The 22,518-nt window shown below is 32.1% G+C and overlaps 1 protein-coding gene across 2 annotated transcripts in view; it reads right to left on the bottom strand.

Moving 5' to 3' along the window:
* Positions 1–2,617: 2,617 nt before the first annotated feature.
* The window catches only part of TTLL7 (tubulin tyrosine ligase like 7), a 186,881-nt gene continuing 166,980 nt past the window's right edge, over positions 2,618–22,518 (bottom strand). For both annotated transcript variants that reach the window (XM_071217321.1, XM_004454403.4), the window contains exons 19-21: positions 21,624–21,784; positions 18,217–18,390; positions 2,618–7,241 (exon numbers count right to left, since the gene is read on the bottom strand). In XM_071217321.1, coding sequence (XP_071073422.1) covers positions 7,121–7,241; positions 18,217–18,390; positions 21,624–21,784 — 456 coding nt within the window. In that variant the 3' untranslated portion in view covers positions 2,618–7,120. The remainder of the gene's footprint in view (positions 7,242–18,216; positions 18,391–21,623; positions 21,785–22,518) is intronic.

Raw genomic sequence — 22,518 nt, 5'->3', positions numbered from 1 at the left:
AATTAGGTAAATTTGCTTGTTTTTAAAAATCCCTTCAATTTCTCCCCAAATTTGAGTTTTCCTTTATACTTTTCACATTATGATATAGAACATTTACTGAAAAAAGAGCAATTTAACTAAAATGGTATTAAGTTTTGATGATCTACCTATTTTTAGCCTAAGGACTAAGTGATTTTCTGAACTCACATTTTCATCATTTTAATGAAAATGAGGTAATATGCTAAAATGGTATTTTCTGAGATTGTATAAAGGTTTATTTGCTCTACATTTTCAGATACACTGTTTCACATATTTTTTTTCTAAGCCAGATATATTATGAATATGGAGATATAGTAACATTTTTACTGCTAACAGCATACTGCAGGTTTAAAATATGAATTTTGTTATGATTCCCAGCCTTTTAAAAATTATCTTATTCTAACATTGACAACAGTCGAGTTGTAAAAGAACAGAGCTTGACTAAATATATATTTTTGTCAATATCCTTGAAAGTTTCATTACATCAGCATCAGTTTAAGTCCACTTGCACCATTTCTTAGACTGAACAAGAGTTGAAATTTGCTAATTCTCACTGTCTGTTTCTATTACTATATTAAATATTGAAGACTGCATTGATATAAGTTTACAAATTTAGTGAGTATCCATTTATGTGCAACATACTTCCCAAGTCAAAGTCTCAGAATGGTTGAAAACTACATAATTTAGATAGTTTATAATTAAGCTCCAGCAGTACCACTAGTATATTTCTCCCTAAATATACTGAATAGTAGTATATTTAGTATACTTTTAAAGCAGGGTATTAATTTAGCAATATTTCACATAGGACAAACAAGAGTTCTTGAAGCTTATAAAGTACCTAACATACTATTTAAGGAAAACATAGACACACCAAAAATATGACTTAATAAATATTGTTTCGCACAAATACTATGACAACATTGCATAAACTCCAACTTTGAAGGAAATAAATATGTCAGTCCCAAACAGGCTTTTTCGTTTGTATAGAAGATACTTTCTAACGGCCAGCAGGTGCTTCTGGATATATTTTGTGTTACACAAAGCTATTATCCTCTGCTGATGGGTGCAGTTAGACTCTCAATAAAGACAAACTTTTATCAAATAAAATCCAATAAAGCATTCATATCTTTTCATAAGGGCTTGGACCAACCACATTCAGATCACATTCTTAAGCATTTTTATATGACTTTACGTAAGATTATGTTGCAATTGTCTAATCCACCTCACGTTTATCAATAAGGTTATCTACCTAAGGTGGTCCTTCTGGCCTTAAGCCATCCCTGTTGAAACTCTACTTCAAATATTGTTTTAAAAATGGCCAAATTCTCAAGTGAAAAGTGCAAGTAAATTCTCTCATGCAACACTAAAATTGTCAGTGTTCTTAATTATATTATCGATGTATTATTTGATCAATAAAGACACTGAATGAGTTGGTTTACTCTAGTGTTTCCCAATAGAAGACTAGTCCTAGTCCTAGGAGACGCATTGCAATAAAATAAGGTACCATGGTAGAATCAATTCTAGTCCCTTTCTTGGAGACTCTCAATGCGTGTTTGCATACTAACTCTCTAAAAGTTCCTGAAAGTAAAGAATACATTTTAATTTTTACACCCAATGTTTCGCAAACTTTCCTGACCATTGCAAAGGCATTGCAACCACACATTATAAGTACATGATGAATGAGTTAACTTCAAAATGTCTTGAAGAAAGAATTAATTGTCTTCAAATAGTTTGAAGAGCTTTTATCTCTCTTCAAAGGAGCTAAATGCTTATTTTGTTTTCAGGTTTTTTAAAGGATAATTTATTTTGCAATAAAAAAAGATTTTCAGTCATTTAATTAAATGAAATTACATATATATTTCTTTAAAAATATTTGATAAAATGGGAAGATACTCATTGGTCTCCTCTTTTTCTGTCAATAAATAAGAATCAAAGAATTCAACTTTAAAAGTTTTTATAGAATATTTTAACTGTATAAAAATAATAGTGAATTTTAAAAAATAATTTTTAACTATCAAATTTGGTTTTCAATTCAAAAAAACAAGGCATACATGCTTTAAAGTTCTACCACACATAGGATTTTTATCCAAGTGCTTCCCTTCCTTGAAAAATTCTAAACTTTTAAAGTATAATTATCTTAAAGAATAATGGCATGGATGCAATAAGACTAAGATATGCTTCTTACTGAGGCTTTGTGTGCTAAGCTTTAACAATGATAAAAATTTTAAGTTCCTAAAAAAATGAACTTCATACCTGAGATGCTTGACACTACTATTCAATCAGATTAGTAGTACTGTTGTTATAATCCATGACACTGGAAAGAAAGATATAAGAGTATCATTTCTCAATTTTAGAAGAGTTTGCCTTACAGCTAACTAAGAAAGAAAGGAATTGACACCAATTTTGTTTACCCAACCTAACTTTAATAGCAGGTAAAGTTATCTGTTATTGATGTCTGTGCAGCAGAAGAAAATTATTGTGAAAATATATCTCATCTACCTGAACGCTTAATTAATGGAAGCAAATCTCTTCTACTACTAAAAGCAATACGTGTGTGTGTTTATAAATCAGAAATAATCATTTTATGACATATTGTAGCTTTCTTATGTTAAACATTTTTTATTATAGTAACATATCTGAGTAATTGAAATAACTTACCATACAAACATCACATGCTAGAGCATGACAATGCAATGCTAATTGCACATTCTGTTGACATTTTAAGCATATTTTCTGTAACATTTGCATTCATATACAAGTAGTAAAGCACATGGGGAAAATCTGAGTCATGATTCGTGTTAGCAAATGTATTGCTTTCAAGCTCATCCTCAAACCCAGAATCTTCAGCAAATCCATTAATCTTTGGATGTTGTAGATGTACAGTAGTTACTGTATGAACCTACTATGCTCAGGACTAAAAAGTATCATTGTTAAACTTTGAAAGAGAAATATCATCATCTGATTAGTTTTATAAGATCAGCCTTCTTACTAATTTAAGAAATATCACTCTACTGAATGATGTGTTTACCAATAGTTCTCAGGTTAGTGGGTGGGGATAAAATGAAAGCTTTATGTAGTTTTCCTCAGATAATACAACCCAGTTAATGCAAAATGTGGCACCTAAATAATTTCCCTTCAATATATGATATACCCTTTGTGACAAGGGAAAAAAAAAACACCAAAAAGGGGCAGCAATCAGCAATCTCAAAGTGTGCAATAAGTTTTAATATATCTTTTTATTTTGGGTTGCAAATTTGCCTTTATAGCCATGTATCTTGGTTCACATATCCAGACAATTAATGCTTTGTAAGCACAGAGACTTGAAACTGGTTCTTAAAAATCTCACCAGACAAATTGAAATTGATCTAATAATAACTGTCTATGCAAAGTCAAAACTTGAAAGGGGCTTAGAGTTTTAAAAAAAAGACAAAGCAGGGGGAAGAACACACACACAGTTTTGACCAGCAATATATTTCTAAAATTTCAATTTATTCTTAAGTCAATATTGGCCTAAAAATAATTAGACAGCCCTTGAAAATTTTAATTTCTCAATTTAAAAGGAAAGAAAATTTTTAAAAAATCAAGTCAAAGGAACATAGCTAATTATATCGTTATACTTTTTATTGTTGAACTCTTAGAAGTAAGTAAACTAAGGCTCAAAATGTAAATTAGCATTACAGAAAAGGAAATTATTTTTTCATTCTTCTTGAGGTATTTGCTATTTTTTTTAAAGAATATGAATTGAATAATGAATCAATGTTTTATAGAATATCAGAAATAATGGAGTTTATGCGACTACAATTTCTTGGTCTTTTGAAAAATTCAAGTAATGTGCATGATTACATTTAAAGAAAAACTTTAAATGGAATGACTTTGACATGCTAAAGAAGAAAGCATTTAGATTAATATAATAAAATGACTGAAAATTCAGGTTAGATAATAAAAGTCATAGTCTTATATTTTCTGAATTATGAAAAGAATTAAAGTGAAATCCTTTTCTTGATGTCTAGAAGCCACTATAATCTAGCTGTGTATAAATACTAGATAAAAAGGTTGATCTTCTTTGTTTGGTTTGGTTCAGTTTGTTTGGTTTTAGTTTAGGGAGAAAGTATTAGGGTTGAAACATTTTGTGTACTTAACTCTAATGTTGACATATGAAAAAATTTCTATAGATCTGTGCATTTCGTAGATAAATAGAATAACTGGGATATTCAGCTATATTCTAGGCAGAGGTTGCTATTGCCATTTCCGTATTTGATTCTGTGATAACCTCGTTTTTATAATGCAAGGTAAATAAGGTGCTAGTACAAATTATCAAAATTTGAATCACAACAGTTCCTTCAATGGATTACATAAAGCAAACGGTAATTTATCTAGAATGATGGATTATTCGAGTAAAATGAAAACTAATTTGTAATCACATATTATGTTCTTAAGTGATGATTCAAAATAAAAAATTTGCTTTTAATATAATTCTGGAAATCATTCCAATATTACATAGTCCTGGAAAGCAATCCAATCTTAGATTTACAGAAAGGGCAGAGATTTTTTTTCTATAACAGAACGAAAATATGCTTTCATTGTAATAAATCAAATCCTCCTACTAAAATTCCTGGTAAAAATTCCTGGTAAGACTGAGTCACTTGGGGTCTCTCAGAGAAAGCTATTTTTTCTCCTAGAGGAGTGAAAGTTAGACCTGTATTATCACTTATGTTTTTACCCTATGAATAAGAAATTTGTAATAAAAAGGAATATTTCATACTTCTAAAACATTCCTATGGCCTCTAGAGACTTCCACATTTTATTATTGTGTCTTCTCTTAGTTGCTCATTAGGGAATAAGCAGTATATTCATCATAGTCCACATAGTACCAGGCAGTATATGTAAGTAATGAGGACATGGTTTTTAGTCACAGCATCATTATATCAGACTAGATCATTATAAGTAGGTAAATGCAGGCAACAAAATTCTAGTGCTCAAAATAAGGCCATATTTATGTTGCTAGAGAAATGAAATTTGTTCAATTAGTTTGGTAGTTTCCTATATTTAAATTTATTCTAAGCATTTTTGTGGTTTTTTAACATTTTGTTTTGGGGGATTTCGGCCATGTTAGAAATTATTATTTCTGTTTTAAATAAAAATTTCACTCATATACAACTAAAGAAAAGACGTTGCAAAGCAGCTTCTCTAGCAAACTAAGTAATCATTTGTGATTTAAGCTAATGCAAGAGAGTGGTCAGCAAACTGGGTTGATATCTAAGATTTGCATCTCATTTGTGGCCATGAATTTAAGAGAAAATGAATAAAAATATTCCATGAAAAGGCTTACTTCTTGGTCAAATTCTTAAAGTGATTTTGTGATATCCCAATATTTGCATTATTTATTTTAAGAAATCTATAATATATTTAAAGAAGCCACAAAATGGAGTCATAAAGAATTAGAACTATGCAGTAATTTCTTTCATCCTGGCATCATTATCCCCTTAAGGACATAGCAAATTCTTCTTGGGGATGCATCCATCAAGAAAAATTATCTACTAGAATGTAGATATTAGGTAGTTATAAGGAATCAAGTAGCTAGCAATAAGTTAGGAAAGAAACCAATTATTTTAGCCCAACACTGATTCCAAATATTGTTTTCAAAGCAAAATACATCTAACTTAGAAGTTTGGGTTGTCAATTATCTAGCTTGTGAATTAAACCTGGACAGTTTGCCTCTTGCCACTTCTCCTGCTGCTTTGGGGTCATTTTTTCATTTACTGAAAATTGTTTTTAGGATAGTAAAAGGAGGTAAAAAACATTCATGAATTTTCAAATAATTATCATCTGTGAGAAAACAAAACTTTTGGGAAAAGAAGTTTAAATGAATTGCTAAAAGGCAGATACTGCACTTTCTGAGAATTTCAATATCAGTGATAGTCCTGTTTATATATTTTTTTGAAAACTGAAAATTTATGCACTGTTTTTGAAACTGTAAGCAAGAAAGGGAAGTAAACGTCTATGAAACTTACACATAAAATTGGACAGGGAGGAAACTTCATACTCTATTTTGAATTTTTAAAAATCCTCAGGGGTACACTGATTATTAGTAATATCTAGTAATCAGAATCTTCTATTTGGAATCTTCCATTCACAATATTTAGATTATTTTCTATGGTGCAGTATAAAGCTACTATATTAGTTGATCTTTTAATGTAAGGTTTCTCAACACTGAGACTGTGAGACATTATTCTGTAACACCCAAAGTGAGTTTGAAATGTCACCTCTTTTACTTATGCAGAAGAGAGATATTGTCTTTGTATTTCCCCACTGAAGATATCCTTTTCAAGTAAAAATGACGGGTATAAGACACAAAAATCATATGGAAGGATTTTTTTCATTAGCATCATTTCTGTTTCTTTATGTGATTTCCAGTGGAAAATAAAAACAAAAGCTTGGTTATGTTATATTTATTTTTAACCCACTGGATTGTGTTCCATTTTAAATCATAATATGATCTTACCAGATCCTTACTGAAAATGTACATAGAGAAGTAAAGATGTTGGAGAATCAGGTTGGAATTTTTATAGTACTTTATAGTGAGCTATAGAAATAATAATCCATTTTGCACTTAATTCTATCATCAAGCAACATCAGGCTTCTCTATTTATTTTTTTCATTTTAAATGGCTACTATATGTAAGAGAATTAATAAGGTATCATGCTATTATGCTTTTTTCAAGTCAAAAGGCATGTTATCTAGAAAATAATTTAACACTGTTATAGGATCCTCAAGATCAATTTTGTTTTATATACTCTGCAGCAAAAATAACAGTTCTAGTAGGAAGGAGTTAATTATAAATCTAGCAAATTCTAGACATTCACATATTTTTGTAAACAATTTTAACATGGTTTATTTCCAGAAAGCCTAAATCTTATATTCAGTTTTCTTCTAACTCTTCTTTCATACCTTATAATAAATATATATTATTTGAGTGCACATGTGTATATATTTTCACATATATATACATAAATCAGCACTTAATGGTCACTTTCTTTGTATGTTTAAATTGAAAAGAATTAATTGCCATTATGCATAACTCATGGCAATCTTCCCTTCTGTTTCACAATTGGCCATATCTGGGTGTAAACAAAACACTGGAGCGCGTCATTCCAGGTGAATTGTATTTCAAGTTGTAGGTTGGTGTTCTCATGAAGAATTGTGTACTTCCTGGTAGCAAATACCTAGAAACAACAGTTAAAAATTAGATTTTAATGAACAAGTTAGTATTAACATCTCTCACTAAAAGATTATGAGGTTAATTAAAATACGGGCAAAAGACCTGAACAGGTATCTCTCCAAAGAAGACATACAAATGGTCAGAAGTCACATGAAAAGATGCTCAACATCGTTAGCCATCAGGGAAATACAAATCAAAATCACAATGAAATACTATTTCACACCCATTAGAATGGCCGCTATTACCAAAATGGAAGTAAGCAGTTGAGAGGATGTGGAGAAATAAGAACAATCATTCATTGCTGGTGGCAATGTAAAATGGTGCAGTCACTGTGGAAGACAGTTTGGCAGTTCCTCAGAAAGTTAAGATCAGAACTACCATATGACCCAACAATCCCATTACTCAGTATATACCCAAAAGAACTGAAAGCAGGGACTTGAACAGATAGATGTACACTGATGTTCACAGTGGCATTATTCCCAACTGCCAAGAGCTGGAAGCAACCCAAGTGTCCATCAACCAATGAAAGGATAAATAAAATGTGCTATATACACACAATGGAATATTATTCAGCTGTAAAAAGTAATGAAGTCCTGATACATGCAACAACATGGATGAACCCTGAAGATATCACGTTGGGTGAAACAAGTCAGACACAAAAGGACAAATAGTGTATGATCTCACTGATTTGAAACAATTATAATAATCAAATCATAGAGTAAAAATCTAGAAGTTACCAGTGGACGGGGTTGGGATAGAGAATAAGAAGTTAGGATTTAAAATGTACAGGACTATTTGGAATGATGGAAATGTTTTGGATGTTGATGATGGTAGCAAAATGTTGTGAATGTAATTAAGAGCACCGAAATATATATCAAAATATGATTAAAAGAGGAAATGTAAGATTGTATATACGGTAACAGAATAAAACTTTTTTTCTACACTACACAAACAGTGATTCCTAAGCTAAACCATAAAATTTAATTAACAGTACAATTATAAAATGTGCTATCATCAATTGTAACTAATGTTCTACACTAATGCAAGGTGATGATAGCAGGGTGGTATACTGGAATCCTGTATTTTATGCATGACTGTTCTGTTAACCCACAACTTCTCTAATAAAGAAAAAAAGAAAAGGTTATGGGGTTAGTAATTTATATACCCTAAACTAAGTATTATACTATAACAATGTGATCCACATAAAAAGATATGCTTCCCCCAGACAGGGGATCATAGAGCCTCACCCAACAAGTATGACATAGATGTAACATGATATTTATATCCCAAGATATCCCATACAGAGCCACAGAACTCATGTGCTGTTTAACAGTTTGTGTGGCTCATGTTAATTTGGAATTCATCATTGAATCATGTAAGTAATTTGTGAAGCTAATAGAATATCTCTTAAAAACAGATGACAAGAGAATTTGGCTAACTGCATAAATAATAATTGTTTGTTTCAAGGATATCTGAACTCTTGATTAAACTTAATAGTATTTCATTGATATATAATGAGGATAGGCAATCTAAAAAAAGTTAAAGATTAGCATTCATAACTGGATTATAAATTTTATATTTAGTCCACACAGTTCTTAGGAATACAGAAACCATAAGCAACAAGCACGATTACAGGATGCGTGTAACTCTTTCAGCCAAATGTATACCAGAATACGTATTTTTCCCAATTTTAGAAGGCACAGTACTTCAGGACAGCATCCTACAAACAAACCATTAATATTCCTGTAACGAAATGTATGAATATTCACACTAAATAATAATTTCATTTTAACTCAGGTCAGATTTGTCAATAAATTGGCTACATGTTTTAAGTGTTTGGAGCTTTGAGAATTAGCAATTGCAAATAAGAGAATGTGAACCTGTGCAATTTATTCTCCTGTAGAAAAATCTTGTTTTGCATTAGCTCAACTGAAACTACATGCCTAGAGAGAAACGGTCAAAGAAACCCACAAGAGAAAATTCATATGAAATTAAGTCCTGGTAATGATGAGAAGGACACACTGTAATGTCAGGACAAAGATATCTATGATGAATTTCCAAGAGCAGAAGTAGCAACAAAAGGGGTGTGCAATTAGCAGTTGTCTTGGAAATTGTTCAAATCAAATCATTTATTTTATTTTCATCACTTAAGATCAGAATTCTCTAGCAAAAGTAACATACTTCTATGGATATACAAAGAAATTAAGGGCCATGGTCATTATTAGCTACCTGTGCAATATTAAATAATTTTAATAACTATTGTACTTCTATGTCAATGGAAAATTACATTTATAATTGTTATATGAATTTTATCAGAATATGAATTCATTATAATCAAACTGCATACAACATTCAGATTAAAATGGCAGAATTTTCCATAATAATCACAAACATCATTTCATCATGAATAATCTAAAAATATCCTTTAAATCTATTACCTAATACAACTATAAATAATAGCTCAAATAATTAAGTTAATAGAGCTGTAAAATAATACACAACAAGCCAAATTAAATCAAAATTGCATAATGGGTGATGAATAATGAAACAATTGATTTCTCATATCACAGATTCTATAAATTATTTTCTTAATATTGCTAGGATAATTTATAAGGATTGTTATGTCAAGAGCTGGTGGCGTCATGATGATTAATCTGATATCTTCTGCCACGAAAAAGCTACCCTTCCTAACTAGGGCAGAGGTGCAAAAGAAAATGACATGCTTGATCAAAATCCACAATTTTGTACTAGTTGAGAGTTATTCTATCCTCTATTGAAAATGCACTGATTATATTGATGATTATCATAGCAAACAAACTTCTGCAAACTTTCTGTCAAAAAATCTCCAAGCAACAGTTACTATTGACATTACAATAACATTCATATAACCTTTTGAGTTAAAGATCCCCATTTCACAGATGAAAAAATAAAATCACAAAGTCCAGGACTACAACTAACTCACACAATTTTATTTAACAAATACTTAGTGTTTTCTACATGCCCAGCAACATTCTAATTGCTTTACAAATATGAATTCATTTAGTTCTCATAACATTTCTATGTTGTAGGTATTATTGTTGCTTGATTTCACAAATGAATAAAATGCTTTGACATGGTCACATAGCTGGTAAGTGGCAGGGCCAGGATTCAAGGCCACGCAGGCTAGCTCCAGAATAAGTGTTCTTAACCATACTCTGATTTCTGTATGTGGATCCCAATTTTAAACAAATTTTAAAACAAATGAATAAAGTGATTTTACTTTTTTCAGAAATATGAAGTATAAAATAATCTAGAAAGTAGGAAAATTCAACAAACTTAATAGAAGCAGAAAAAAACTAAAATGAAATTGCTATATGACCTGAAAATTAAAAGAAGTTCAATGTGAACTTAAAAAAAGCATATGAAATCACATTGGAAGAAACTCTTTGCTTTCCTCCAGCCTATGCTATAGGGGTATTTTAAAGCTTTACAGGGAAACATAATGGATTATTTGCCTTAATATCTCCATTAATACCTTTTGAGGATCCACACTAGCTGAACATCAAAGATTACTGTTGAAATGTTCTTTGTAATTAAATTAAATAATATAATTTGATTTTTTAACAGGAAAGATATCTCGAGGAAGTGGATTTGTAGACCATATATAAAGAGCTTATGTAAACCACTAAAAATTGTGAAAAGCTTAGAGCTTTATTTTTTATCTTAGCTAATTCTTGATGTACTAAAATAGCTAACTCATAGCTAACACCTCAGATTATCCTATCTCCATTCCCTTCATCCTTGAGACTGTGTACACATCTCCACATATTCATCATATAGACCCAGAACATGCACTTGTCTAATTCCTGGTTGCTGGAGAATTAGTTGGTCTGTCACATACTTACTACTATGGAGGAAATTTAGAACACAATTTATTATAAGACTGTTAGAGAATTGGCCTTGAACACTTAAGCTACACACCAACCTTCTGGGACCTTCCTGGAGTAAGACCAATAACTCCAAACCCTCCAAATAAGCTCAGTTTCCTGACCTGGAGAACACGAGGTAAATAAACTTCACCAGTATATTTGTCCCGGAGTACTAACTTTGATTTTGGGAAAGAAAAAAAAAACACAGATCTAGTTTCAAGTTACATCTCTGTCACATCCTAGCAATGTGGATTTGGACAAGTAGCTTAATTTCTTCAGGTCTGTTTTCTCAATTGTTTAAAAAAAAAAAATGAGTAGTTTCTGCCATGTCTGACTTAAAGAGTATGGAGCCAATGAAATAGTGTCCATGAGTGAAATATTATTATTTAGGTACTATGAATATCATCCCCACTAGAAAAACCATCCCTATTCGGAGACAGATATTTATCAAGTGATCCAAGGTCATATATAATACCATGTATTTTGTTCAGTTTTTAAAACATTTTACTTGTGAAACACAGCACATTCAGAAAAGTGCATAAAACATAAATGTGTGGCTTATTGAAATTATAAAGTGATTACTTATATAATTATCACCTAGGTTAAGAAACTAAGCATTTCTATCAGAGCCCTTTCTTTTCCATATACTTAACTACTGCCCTGATTTTTATGGTAATAACTTCTTTGTTTTTCTTTACAATTTTACCACCTAAATATACATTCCTTAAAGATAATTTAGTTTAGACTGTTTCCATTTTTAAATAAATGGAATAAGTGTGTATTTCTTTGATTCAACTTTACGTTTGTGAAACTCATTCATGTTGCTATGTTTAGGTGCAGTTTGTTAATTTTCATTGTTAATATTCCACAGGAGGAACTTACTAAAAATGTATCCATTCTTCCATCAATGGATATTTGGATGTTTCCAACTTTTAGCTCTTATGAGTAAATGCTATAATAATCATTCTAACATGGGTCTCAGGTGCACATGTAACACATTTCTGTGTGAACTGAATAGCTATGGAAAGTATATGATGCCAACCTTGTTAAAAGGTACCAATTTCCACTATCACCAGCAGTGTAAGAGTTTCCACTACTCTAAATTCAACTCTTGGTATGCAGTGATAGAGATGCAGTACTTTTGTGTTTTTAATCTGCATTTCCCTGGTTATTAATAAACTTAAACACTTTTTTAAGTTTTTTTTTTTAACTTTTGTGAAAGTCCTCTTCAGGTATCTTCGTTTTTCTATTAGGTGGTCTGTTTTTTTCTTAGAAATTTGTAGGTATTCTTACATAATTGTAAAAGAATCCTTTACAGGTTATATGTGTTGCAAATACCTTCTTCAGTTCTGTGGTTTGCTTTTTCATCCTCCTAATGCACTCTTCTGATGAACATATGATCCTTATTTTAACAAAGTCAAATCCACTCATCTTTTCATTTACAATTAGCATTATTTGGTCTCATTTTTAAAATCCTTTCATACCTCATGGCCATGAGAAATTCTCATATATTATCTTTGGAAATAATTTAGTTTTGCCTTTCACATTTATATATTCAATTTACCTGAAAATGATTTTTCTATATGTTGTAAGTAGGGTCACATTTTTTTTTTCATTTTTTCTTTTAATTTGGAAACTTTACTGTCCTAGAAATATTTATTGAGACTAACATTCTTTTCTCATTTGTCCTAAATCAAGTATATCCTCTTTTGTCATAAGTCAAACCTCTATATATGTCTGAACCTTTTTATGGGTTTTTTGAATGGTTCCATCAGTCAGTTTATCTATCCTTTCAACAATATTAACACAGCCATAAATTATTTTAGCCTTATTATAAGTCTCAGTACACTGTAGTTACTAAGTCCTACCATATTATTATTCTTTTTCAAGATTATCTTATTCTTTGACCTTTGCTTTTCTGTATAAATACCAGAACCAGTGTCAGACAAATGCTAGCCCCACAAAAAAAAAAAAAAAGAAGAAGAAAATTTGGATTTAATTAGGATTACACTGAATTAATAGATGTATAGAACCACTCTAGAAGAGCTGCCATCTTTATAAAATTGATTCAAATGCATGAATAAGGTATATCTTTCCATTTTTCCATCTTCCTGTACAAAGGTCTTGTACATTTTTTTGTTAGATTATTTTCCTAGAAATTGTATTTTTTTTAATTCTTTTGAAAAATTTATCTTACCTAAAATTTCATAGTCAGGCTGTTTGCTGTTTATATAGAAAAATACAATTTGTTTTTTATATTAGCCTTGATTTCATGAATATTGTTAAATGCAATAATTTATCTATAGATTTGCTTGGATTTCTATGAACACAATTATATCTATTAGTAATAAGTGTTAGTTTCTTCTTTTAACCCTAATAGGTTTTTTTTTTTTCTTTTTTTTTAAGGAGGTAACAGGGACTGAACACAGGACCTCATACATGGGAAGCAGGACCTCAATCACTGAATTACACCAGCTTCAATCCTAAAGCTTTTTATTTTTTTTCTTCCTTGCCGAATTGTCTAGGACCTCCAGTACAATGCTCATTAGAAGTGGTAACAGGCAGTTTTGTCTTGTTCTCAGTCCCAAAAGGAAAGGCTTCAATATTTTACCATTATGTATGTTTGCTATAAGTTTTTTGTCCTTACCTTTTATTAGATTAAGGAAGTTCCCTTTTTTCTAGCTTGCTTGACATTTTTATGCATGAATATATATTGAATTTTATCAAGTGATTATCCATATCTGTTGAAATGACCTTTTATTCTATTACTGTAGCAAATTACATTGATCACTTTTTATGTCATTGCACCTTTAAATTGCTGCAATAAACAGAAGTTATTTATCATATATTACCCTATGTAAAAATCGCTGTGTTCATTTTGCTAATATTTTGTTTTGGAGTTTTGCTATGTGTTCAGGAGTAAGACTGAGTTTTCATTTTCCTTTACCCCAATGTTCTGGTCAGGTTTTGTTACTGAAGTCATGGTAGCCTCCTAAAGAAAGCTAGAGAGTGTTCCCTCCTTTACTGTCCTCTGGATGGGTTTGCATACAGTTGTTAAAATTGGCTAGGGAAAGCCATGTGGCCTCTTTGGGGAAGGCTTTTAATTATTATCTCAATTTCCTCAGTAGCTACGGCTGGCTATTTAGGACTTTCTATTTCTTCATGTGTCACTTTTGGTAATACGTTTTTCTAGGAATTTTAAAATGCATCTAAATTACCAAATTTATCTGTATGAAATTGCTCATATTTTCTTATCAACTTTTAATGACTGCAGTATCTGCATAATGTGTCCCTTTTTGTGCCTGATCTTAATTACTTCAGCTTTTTCTTTTATGTTCTTGATCAGTCTTACTAGGTGTTTGTCAATTTTATTTAGTCTTTTCAAAAAAAACTTTAGATTGAGTTGATCTTCCCTATTCTATGTTTATTTCAATACATAATTATTGCCCTTATTTTTATTATTTCCTTTTCTTGTTCCTATTTTATTATTTCCTGTTCTTTGGGTTTATTTTAGCATCATTTTCTCATTAAATTTTGCCTTACCTCTTTCCTAATGTTTACAATTTATAAATATCCCTACACTAACTGATCTAACTATATCCTACAAGCTTTTATTTGTTATATTTTTATCATTCAGTTCAAAATATTTTCTTATGGCCATTATGATTTCTTCCTTTATTCATGTGTTATTAAAAAGCATACTTTTAATTTCTAAAGTATAGGTTTTATGATTCTAGACTGTTATTCTTTTCTAGCTTAATGGCATTATGGTCAGAAAAAATACCCTGTATGATTTCAGTCTTCTGAAATTTGCTGAATTTTTTTTTATTCCACTATAATAAATGATTGCTTTTTGTAAAAGTTCCTGGTGTGCTTGGTATATTCTAAAGTTATTTGATTTACTTCTCACTGCTATCTATGAAAATTAATTAAGTCTATTAATCACATTGTTAAATTTTTCTGTATCTTTACTGAATTTTTAAATAAATGTATATTAAAATCTCCCTCTGTGGTTGTGGATTTGTCTATTTTTCCATGTAGTTCTTACAACTTTTGCTATGCAAAACATCTAGAACATCATTACTCCTAGTAGGGTGTTTATGAAGGCATCCATCCTTGGCAGGTCCTGGACTCCTCCTTTCCCCCTAAGCCCATGACCCTATGAAAAGCACGACTCAGTACTAACAAGTACTCACTGACAAGTATCTTGATGACTCTCTGATGTGATGTTTTTGTCTAGAATTTCTGGTAATCATCAAGGAAGAATTAGTGCAAATACCTACTGTTCTATTACCAAAAGCAGAAACTTGGTGGTTTTTAAAAATGTTTTTAGCAGTAGAATCCCTTGTGAAATGAGCTCAGTGGAAGTTCAGCATGTGAAAGGTAGAAACAGAGCTACTGAGGCTTACAAGTGTTTGGAAATCCCAAACCTCTAACATAAGCTTAGTTACAGTAAAATATTGAACTGGTTCTAACAACTGTAAAATCCTGGGTTTATATATGAGTCATTATTTGCCTAGTTATTCTTTTTTAGTCATATATTTAGTTATTTAGCCTAATATTTCTAATTGGCCATCATGGTTAACATATAAATTCTATTTCCTTGGTTATAACAAGTCCACCTCTGAAAAATGACTCTTCACTTGGTGTGCCTACTATATTCTTATTTTTTTCTAAGACAGCAAGGTTGAGGGCCACTCATCATGTAATAGATGTCATATATTCTTTAAAACCTCTTAGGAAAGAGCCCACAGATCTTTGTCCAAAATGAACATGCTCCATAAACCTGACTGATGTTAGCTCCATTTTTTTTCTCTTCTAATTTTATAGATAAATTAGCCAAAGATATATCTCCTGCTTTTCATTTCTTTTAGGTATACTTCACACATTAAACTTATCAACATATTAATATTAAAGTAAGTGACTTCTGAATGTAAAGTAAATTACAGGGTATTTTCTTATCTATGAGAAAAAGAATATATGGCCACTTTGTCCATGTTTTTAAATTAATTTTAACTTGACTTGAGTTTTAATAGCTAGATTTTAGGGAGAAATATTTATTTCCCTTCCTTCCTTGTGTTTCATTGTAGAAGAATTTCCATTAGCATAAACTTTCTGGTCTCTTACCAAAAGTGAGCTATCCAATTTGTGAGTTTTAAAGGAGCTACGCTTGACTGGCTTAACCCCTTTCTCTTTTAAGATCCACCCATTAGCACAGAGGAAATATATGAATATTTGCTTATTTGCACTTTATTGTTCTCCTGCCAATGCTAAGGAGGTAATTATGGGGTAATGGGAGATCTGGGTTGGTACAGCTCTGCCTTTGACTTGGTGAGTAAGTTTAATTCTGATATTCAATATAAGAAAACGCACTTGGCTATTATCTATGCATGTCCCCAATCTAGCTTTTATCAGCAATGAAGCAAAATTTTAATGAGCATCTGTCTGACTTCTGCAATTCTCTCTCAAATGATTCTGAACTTGGGCAGTAATGAAGCTTTACTGAACCCCACCCCCCGCACACACACACACACAAATACTTGTAATCATAGTACTGAGTCATGCTGAGCCTTTATAAGAAGTCCAGAACTCAAACTTCCAGGGCCAGGAATATTTCTTCTGACCATCAGGGGAGGAAGAAAATAAAAGTCCTTAAGCAACTATAAGGCACAACTTTTTCCTCCAGAGTAACCTGAAAGAATGAGTCTTTCAGGTTACTCTGGAGGAGTACACCTAAACTGCACAAAATCCCTCAACAAAAGTTGGGTTACAAAATCTGAAATTGTAGGATTGATATTAAAGTGTCTGAATCCATCCTTCTTAGACTGGAATTTAGGGTTTTCCTGTCCAAGCTCCAAAAGTATCACCCTTTGAAAGAGAAGGTTCTCCATTCATATGTTGTAACATCTCAAAGATGGCTATCCTTCTTTTAAATAACATGAAAATGTTAATGAAAGTAGTATATTTCATTTCAATAACTTGCTTCCATCAGCCATTAAAACTGTGGAATATAACATTGATATTTTATATATTTGCAATGTTAGTGGCTAATTTTACCTCTACCTCTGTTGTGATCAATCAGTTTCTGTTCCCCAGAAGAGTTAAAATTGGTTCAAGGTCCTGCAACAGTACAATGACCAGGATATAAGATAAAAAGAAATGACAATACTTTTTTGTCAAAGATGTTCTGACTCATTCTGCTGTTACAGGTCATTTTGGTAGAGAGTTAGCTTTATTATATCCTCTGAGTTTTTTTTTTTAATAAACAGATTAATTTCTATATGTTCCAAAAAGAAAATCTAAGCTATGGTGGTTTGTCTACTATGTTACCTATAATGTTGAATCTTATCATCTTTTGACTATCATTTAGTTTTTCATGGTTTGCTATCTTCTGTCCTGAACAGTACTCAAATTACTGACACTAAAAATAAAGTCACATAATCATCTTTAATTTTAATGGAAACCATAATTATACTGAGAAATGCTAAAATGTACTTTTTATTTACTCTGCATTTTTTGCAGCTTAAAAACATTATTTTTCAAGCTTTCGGAAGCTACCTATTTCAACCTAGAGATTTGCTTAGGGATGAAGGGAGTACTAGAAGGATATTGAACAATAAAAATTTTTTTTTTATAATTCATTTTTTTAAATATTACATTCAAAAAATATGAGGTTGAACAATAAAAATTAAGAACAACTTTTTTTAGACTATAGCAAGCTAAAAGACAAATGTTGAAATATTTCTCTTGGGGGAAAAAAGTTAAATTTATCAGCATGTTTTTGGATGTTCTTAACTTAGCATTTGAAAACAAAGTATACAAGCCAAATTATCTCATTTTCATGAAGATTATTTCTATCACCTTCAGGTTTGTGATTGTGGTCTTGTTCATTCAGTCCTTTAAAGTTAAAGACTGCTAATTAAAAATATTTTGTAGATAACAGCTTATATGAATTTTCTGTCCTTAGCTTTTCCTCTAGATGCATAAGTAAAAATAGGCTCTCAATTTCAAACTACATTGTGACATAACTTTATGTGAGATTCACAGTAACTAGAAAATGTAAACAAGTACCTGGAATTATGCCAATCAGGACCAAAGCCTGAGAGTGATCCTCTTGTGTCATTTGCATATTTGTAAACCACTAGCAGGCACTGTTTACAAAGCTCAACCAGGCGCTGGCAACATTGGAGTTGCAAAGGAGTCACCATTTCCAGGCTTTTATTGAATACACTCTCCCAAGAGGATCTGTTGGCATGGAAACAGACATGACCTCAAGTTCACTGTTAAAAATGGCAACCAGCTATATCACTTACCTAGCAACAAACCTTTAAAGGAAAGTAGGAATGGCCTTGCACATTTGAAGTAATAATAGATGATCAAAAGGTATATAATAAATACAAATTAGGAAATTAATCTTTGTGTTAAAAAATACATCTAATTCATATACAGTACTATTTATCTTTAAAGCTTTTAATGCTGCCAAATATGGGTTGCTAACAATATGGCTTCCAACACCTCCTAAAAATTGGAGTTTCTCTAAACTAATGCATTCATAAGATAATGAGCTAATTCCTCAAAAGTTACATATTCTAGGAACTTAGGTTTTCTACAAAGCTATGTTTGCCTTTACATTAATAATTATCCTGCAAAAGAATTAAAAAGTTGCTGCAACTTCATTTGTGGCCTCACTGCACTGGGAGAATTTAGGCCAAGCCCTTGATTTGAGAACCCCTTTCAAAACACCTTCATATGTAATTATGTGCCTAATATTCTTAGAATACTCTCCTACTGGAATCCCAAAGTGGTCCCTCCTCCTTCAGCACACAGCTATCCCAAAGTAGGAAATAGCACAGGCTTCCTCTATCTGGAAACACCTGACCACCCACCACCACCAAAAAAAAGAATCAGAGAGGGGGAGAGAAAAGCCTGTTTATTTCCTCAGTGTGACTAAAACTCTTTCCAAGCCACAAGGGGAAAGTTACCTTTGAGACTTGGTGAACATAAACTGATTCACTCAACCCTTAGAGAGAAAAGAGTAGATTTTGAGAAAGAAAAAGTTTAAGGAAAATGTTTTCCTTCAGAAATGTACTTTCCCTATGTACTTGACTCCATTTTCAACCCTCTGTGGATATGTGAACTTTAAAAAATGCTTTAGAAATTCAGAAAGGAATTTTTTAGTAGAAAGTCTACTGTTTATTCTTTCAGAAAAAAACATAGTCTTAAAAAAAGCAGCATGTCCTCAGTCGGCCTTTCTTTAGAGGAGCAAGATTCAAATAAGCAGATTGCAAGAAACAAATTCTATGTTCTGAGATGTTCAGGACTCAATGTAGCACTGTTTTTATTATTAACAAAGGAGTAAATGTAATTTTCATTCAAGAAACAATAATAGGGAAGTGGCTGTGGCTCAACTGAAAGAGCATCCGCCTACCATATGGGAGGTCCAGGGTTCAGTACCCAGGGCCTCCTGACTCGTGTGGTGAGCTGGCCCACACACAGTGCAGCTGCACGCAAGGAGTGCCATGCCACACAGGGGTGTCCCCTGTGTACCCACACGCAAGGAGTGTGCTCTGCAAGGAGAGCCACCCCGTGCAAAAAAAGCACAGCCCACCCAGGAGTGGCACCACACACATGGAGAGCTGACACAGCCGGATGATGCAACAAAAAAAGCAACACAGTTTCCCAGTGCCCCCAGACAAGAATGCAAGCAGACACAGAAGAACACACAGTGAATGGACACAGAGAGCAGACAATGGGGGGGAAGTGGAGAGAAATAAAATAAAAATAAATCTTTTGAAAAAAAAAAAACAATAATAATCTAGTTAAATTAACTAGAAAAATAAAATATAAACTGTTACTAAACATTAGAAAAACAGATATGATATACTTATGTATGTGTGTGTGTATTGTTTACCTAAATTGATCATGAAAAACACTTAAAAAATAAATTAATGAAATTAGGGAATATGTTATAATTATTTTAATATGTCAGTCTAGAGTGGGCCCAGAAGAAATAAAAATGTCTTGTATATATAGATACACACAGAAAGAAACATCCCATATTCTGATTATCTGCCTAGCACTTTTCCTTTCTTGTGTACTGAGATTCTAGTTATGCTTTAAAAAATCTACCTCCATCAGTATATCCCACCCTCAATTTGGATATATTTATAGTTTGATCCTTTGGAACCATTTTACTAGATTGCATAATCAGGTCATTGTCATCATGGAATTGTTTTCTGCCTTATTTGAGATCTAGAGATAGGGAAAGGAGAAATAAAATGGAAAAAGGATGAAGAGGTTACTTTTATAATACTATAATTTGATGTAACTTTCTGAATATTATGTGAGTCATAATATGAGCTGGCTTTGGCTGGATCTTCCTTTAATATTTGAAGTAAACCTATAAATCAAGGGCCAATACAAAATTCTGATGTGTGCATTCACTACCACTGGCCAAAGACCACTTTCTATTCTGTTAATCCATATTTAAATATCAGCATACAAAAATTCTTCACAAAGAAAAAAGAAAATGAATGGGATATGTTTCCTGTAGTAATGGCAGTCACTCTGTATAAAGGAAACCTATCATTCAGAATGAGTGTTCTATATACCCATCCCCTGGAAAAACTGAGTAGCTGTGAAATGCCTCTATACTGTGTCTTAATTTTCAATATTAACCACCCAAAAAGATTTTAAGGTGAAGGGAGACAGAAATAGTTAAAAGTCCCAGTGCCTTTATAAAAAACTCAGGGTCTCATCAGCTTACTTTCTGAATCTGAATTCCAAGGAAACAGGAGTACCAAAAATCATGATTTCAAAAAGTAAAATTAAATGATTAAAAAATTCTTTGACTCTCCCTAATATTCAGAGAAATATGAAAATGAAAGGACTTTAAATGACATTTTAATAGTAAAATGATAAGACACAGAATACTGAATGCCTTTAGCAGCAATGGGACATATTAATGAAATCCAGACTTTAAAAGCCTCATATTATTCAGTGATGCCACAATCTTTTCACCACTTTTCCCATCAAAACATTTACTGAAACAATTATCTAAAATAGGGAGAGTGAGTGGTTTCTTCTCCTTCTCTGGAAGAAGTCCTAATGGGTGACCGAATGGCCCAAAGTTAAGTAGCAGAAAGTAGAAAGGAAAGTAAAAAATCTAGGCAACATACCAACTGGATAAACAGCAACAGAAAGATTAATGAGCTGATAAGTACACAAAATAACACATCCAACTGAAAATTATATAAAAACAGTGAATTTCATATCATTTTCCATAGTCTATATGTAATGGACACATTTTCAAGTCCAGTCTTCCTTCAAGTTTCTTCCTGCCCTAAGATTCTTAAAGAAAAGCTTTTACATGACAAACTTCCATAGGAAAATGCTTTCGCCACTCTCATTGGGCTACCTCTTTAACTAAATGGTAAAATATTAAAAATAACAATAATAAAAGATTAATTAGAACTTACCCTGAATCACAGAAACAGTTCCATAATCCTTGGCCATGACTCCAGAGTAAGCGGTTAAAAACTCGGTTAAAAATACGATATAAATTTACTTCTTCAATATCAGATACCTTCCAGATGCGTGGAAGTACAGTACGAACACTCATTCTTACTATGTCCAAAACCTAAAGGAAAAAACAAAGTAATTCAAAATCTAGGGGTGTGCCTGCATATGTGTGTGTGTGCATCTAAACTTCAAAGACGAATATTTATTATTGTACTAATTAAACAACGGTATAAAATAAAGAGTCCAAAAATAGATCCATGATTCCATGGAATTTTGTTATATAACAGAGGTGACAAGTCAGACTGCTGGACTGACCTCAATAAGTGAAGATAAAAATAGTAATAACATTTATGGAAAAAAAGGATGAAGCTGAATCCTCTTTATTCAACCAACAAAAATCAACTATAGAGGAATTAAGGTTTGTTTGTTTTAAAAGGTTTATTTTTATATACTTCCCTCCCCACCCTCCCTGCCCCAGTTGTCTGTTCTCTGTGTCCGTTCACTGTGTTTTCTTCTGTGGTTGCTTCTATTCTTGTCAGTAGCCTGGGAATCTGTGTTTCTTTTTGTTGTGTCATCTTGCTGCATCAGCTCTCCATGTGTGTGGCTCCACTCCTGGGCAGGCTGGACTTTCTTTCGTACTGGGCGGCTCTCCTTAGGGTGCACTCCTTGCACGTGGGGCTCCCCTACTCGGGGGACACCCCTGTGTGACACAGCACTCCTTGTGCACATCAGCACTGCATGTGGGCCAGCTCCACATGGGTCAGGAGGCCCTGGGTTTGAACCATGGACTTCCCATACGGTAGGCTGACGCTCTATCCATTGAGCCAATTCCGCTTCCTGAATTAAGATTTT

The sequence above is a fragment of the Dasypus novemcinctus genome, chromosome 9 (genome assembly GCF_030445035.2).
Source record: "Dasypus novemcinctus isolate mDasNov1 chromosome 9, mDasNov1.1.hap2, whole genome shotgun sequence".
NCBI classification, from domain to species: domain Eukaryota; kingdom Metazoa; phylum Chordata; class Mammalia; order Cingulata; family Dasypodidae; genus Dasypus; species Dasypus novemcinctus.
Note: the sequence above shows the minus strand (reverse complement) of the source record. Positions and strands in the feature narration are given on the sequence as shown.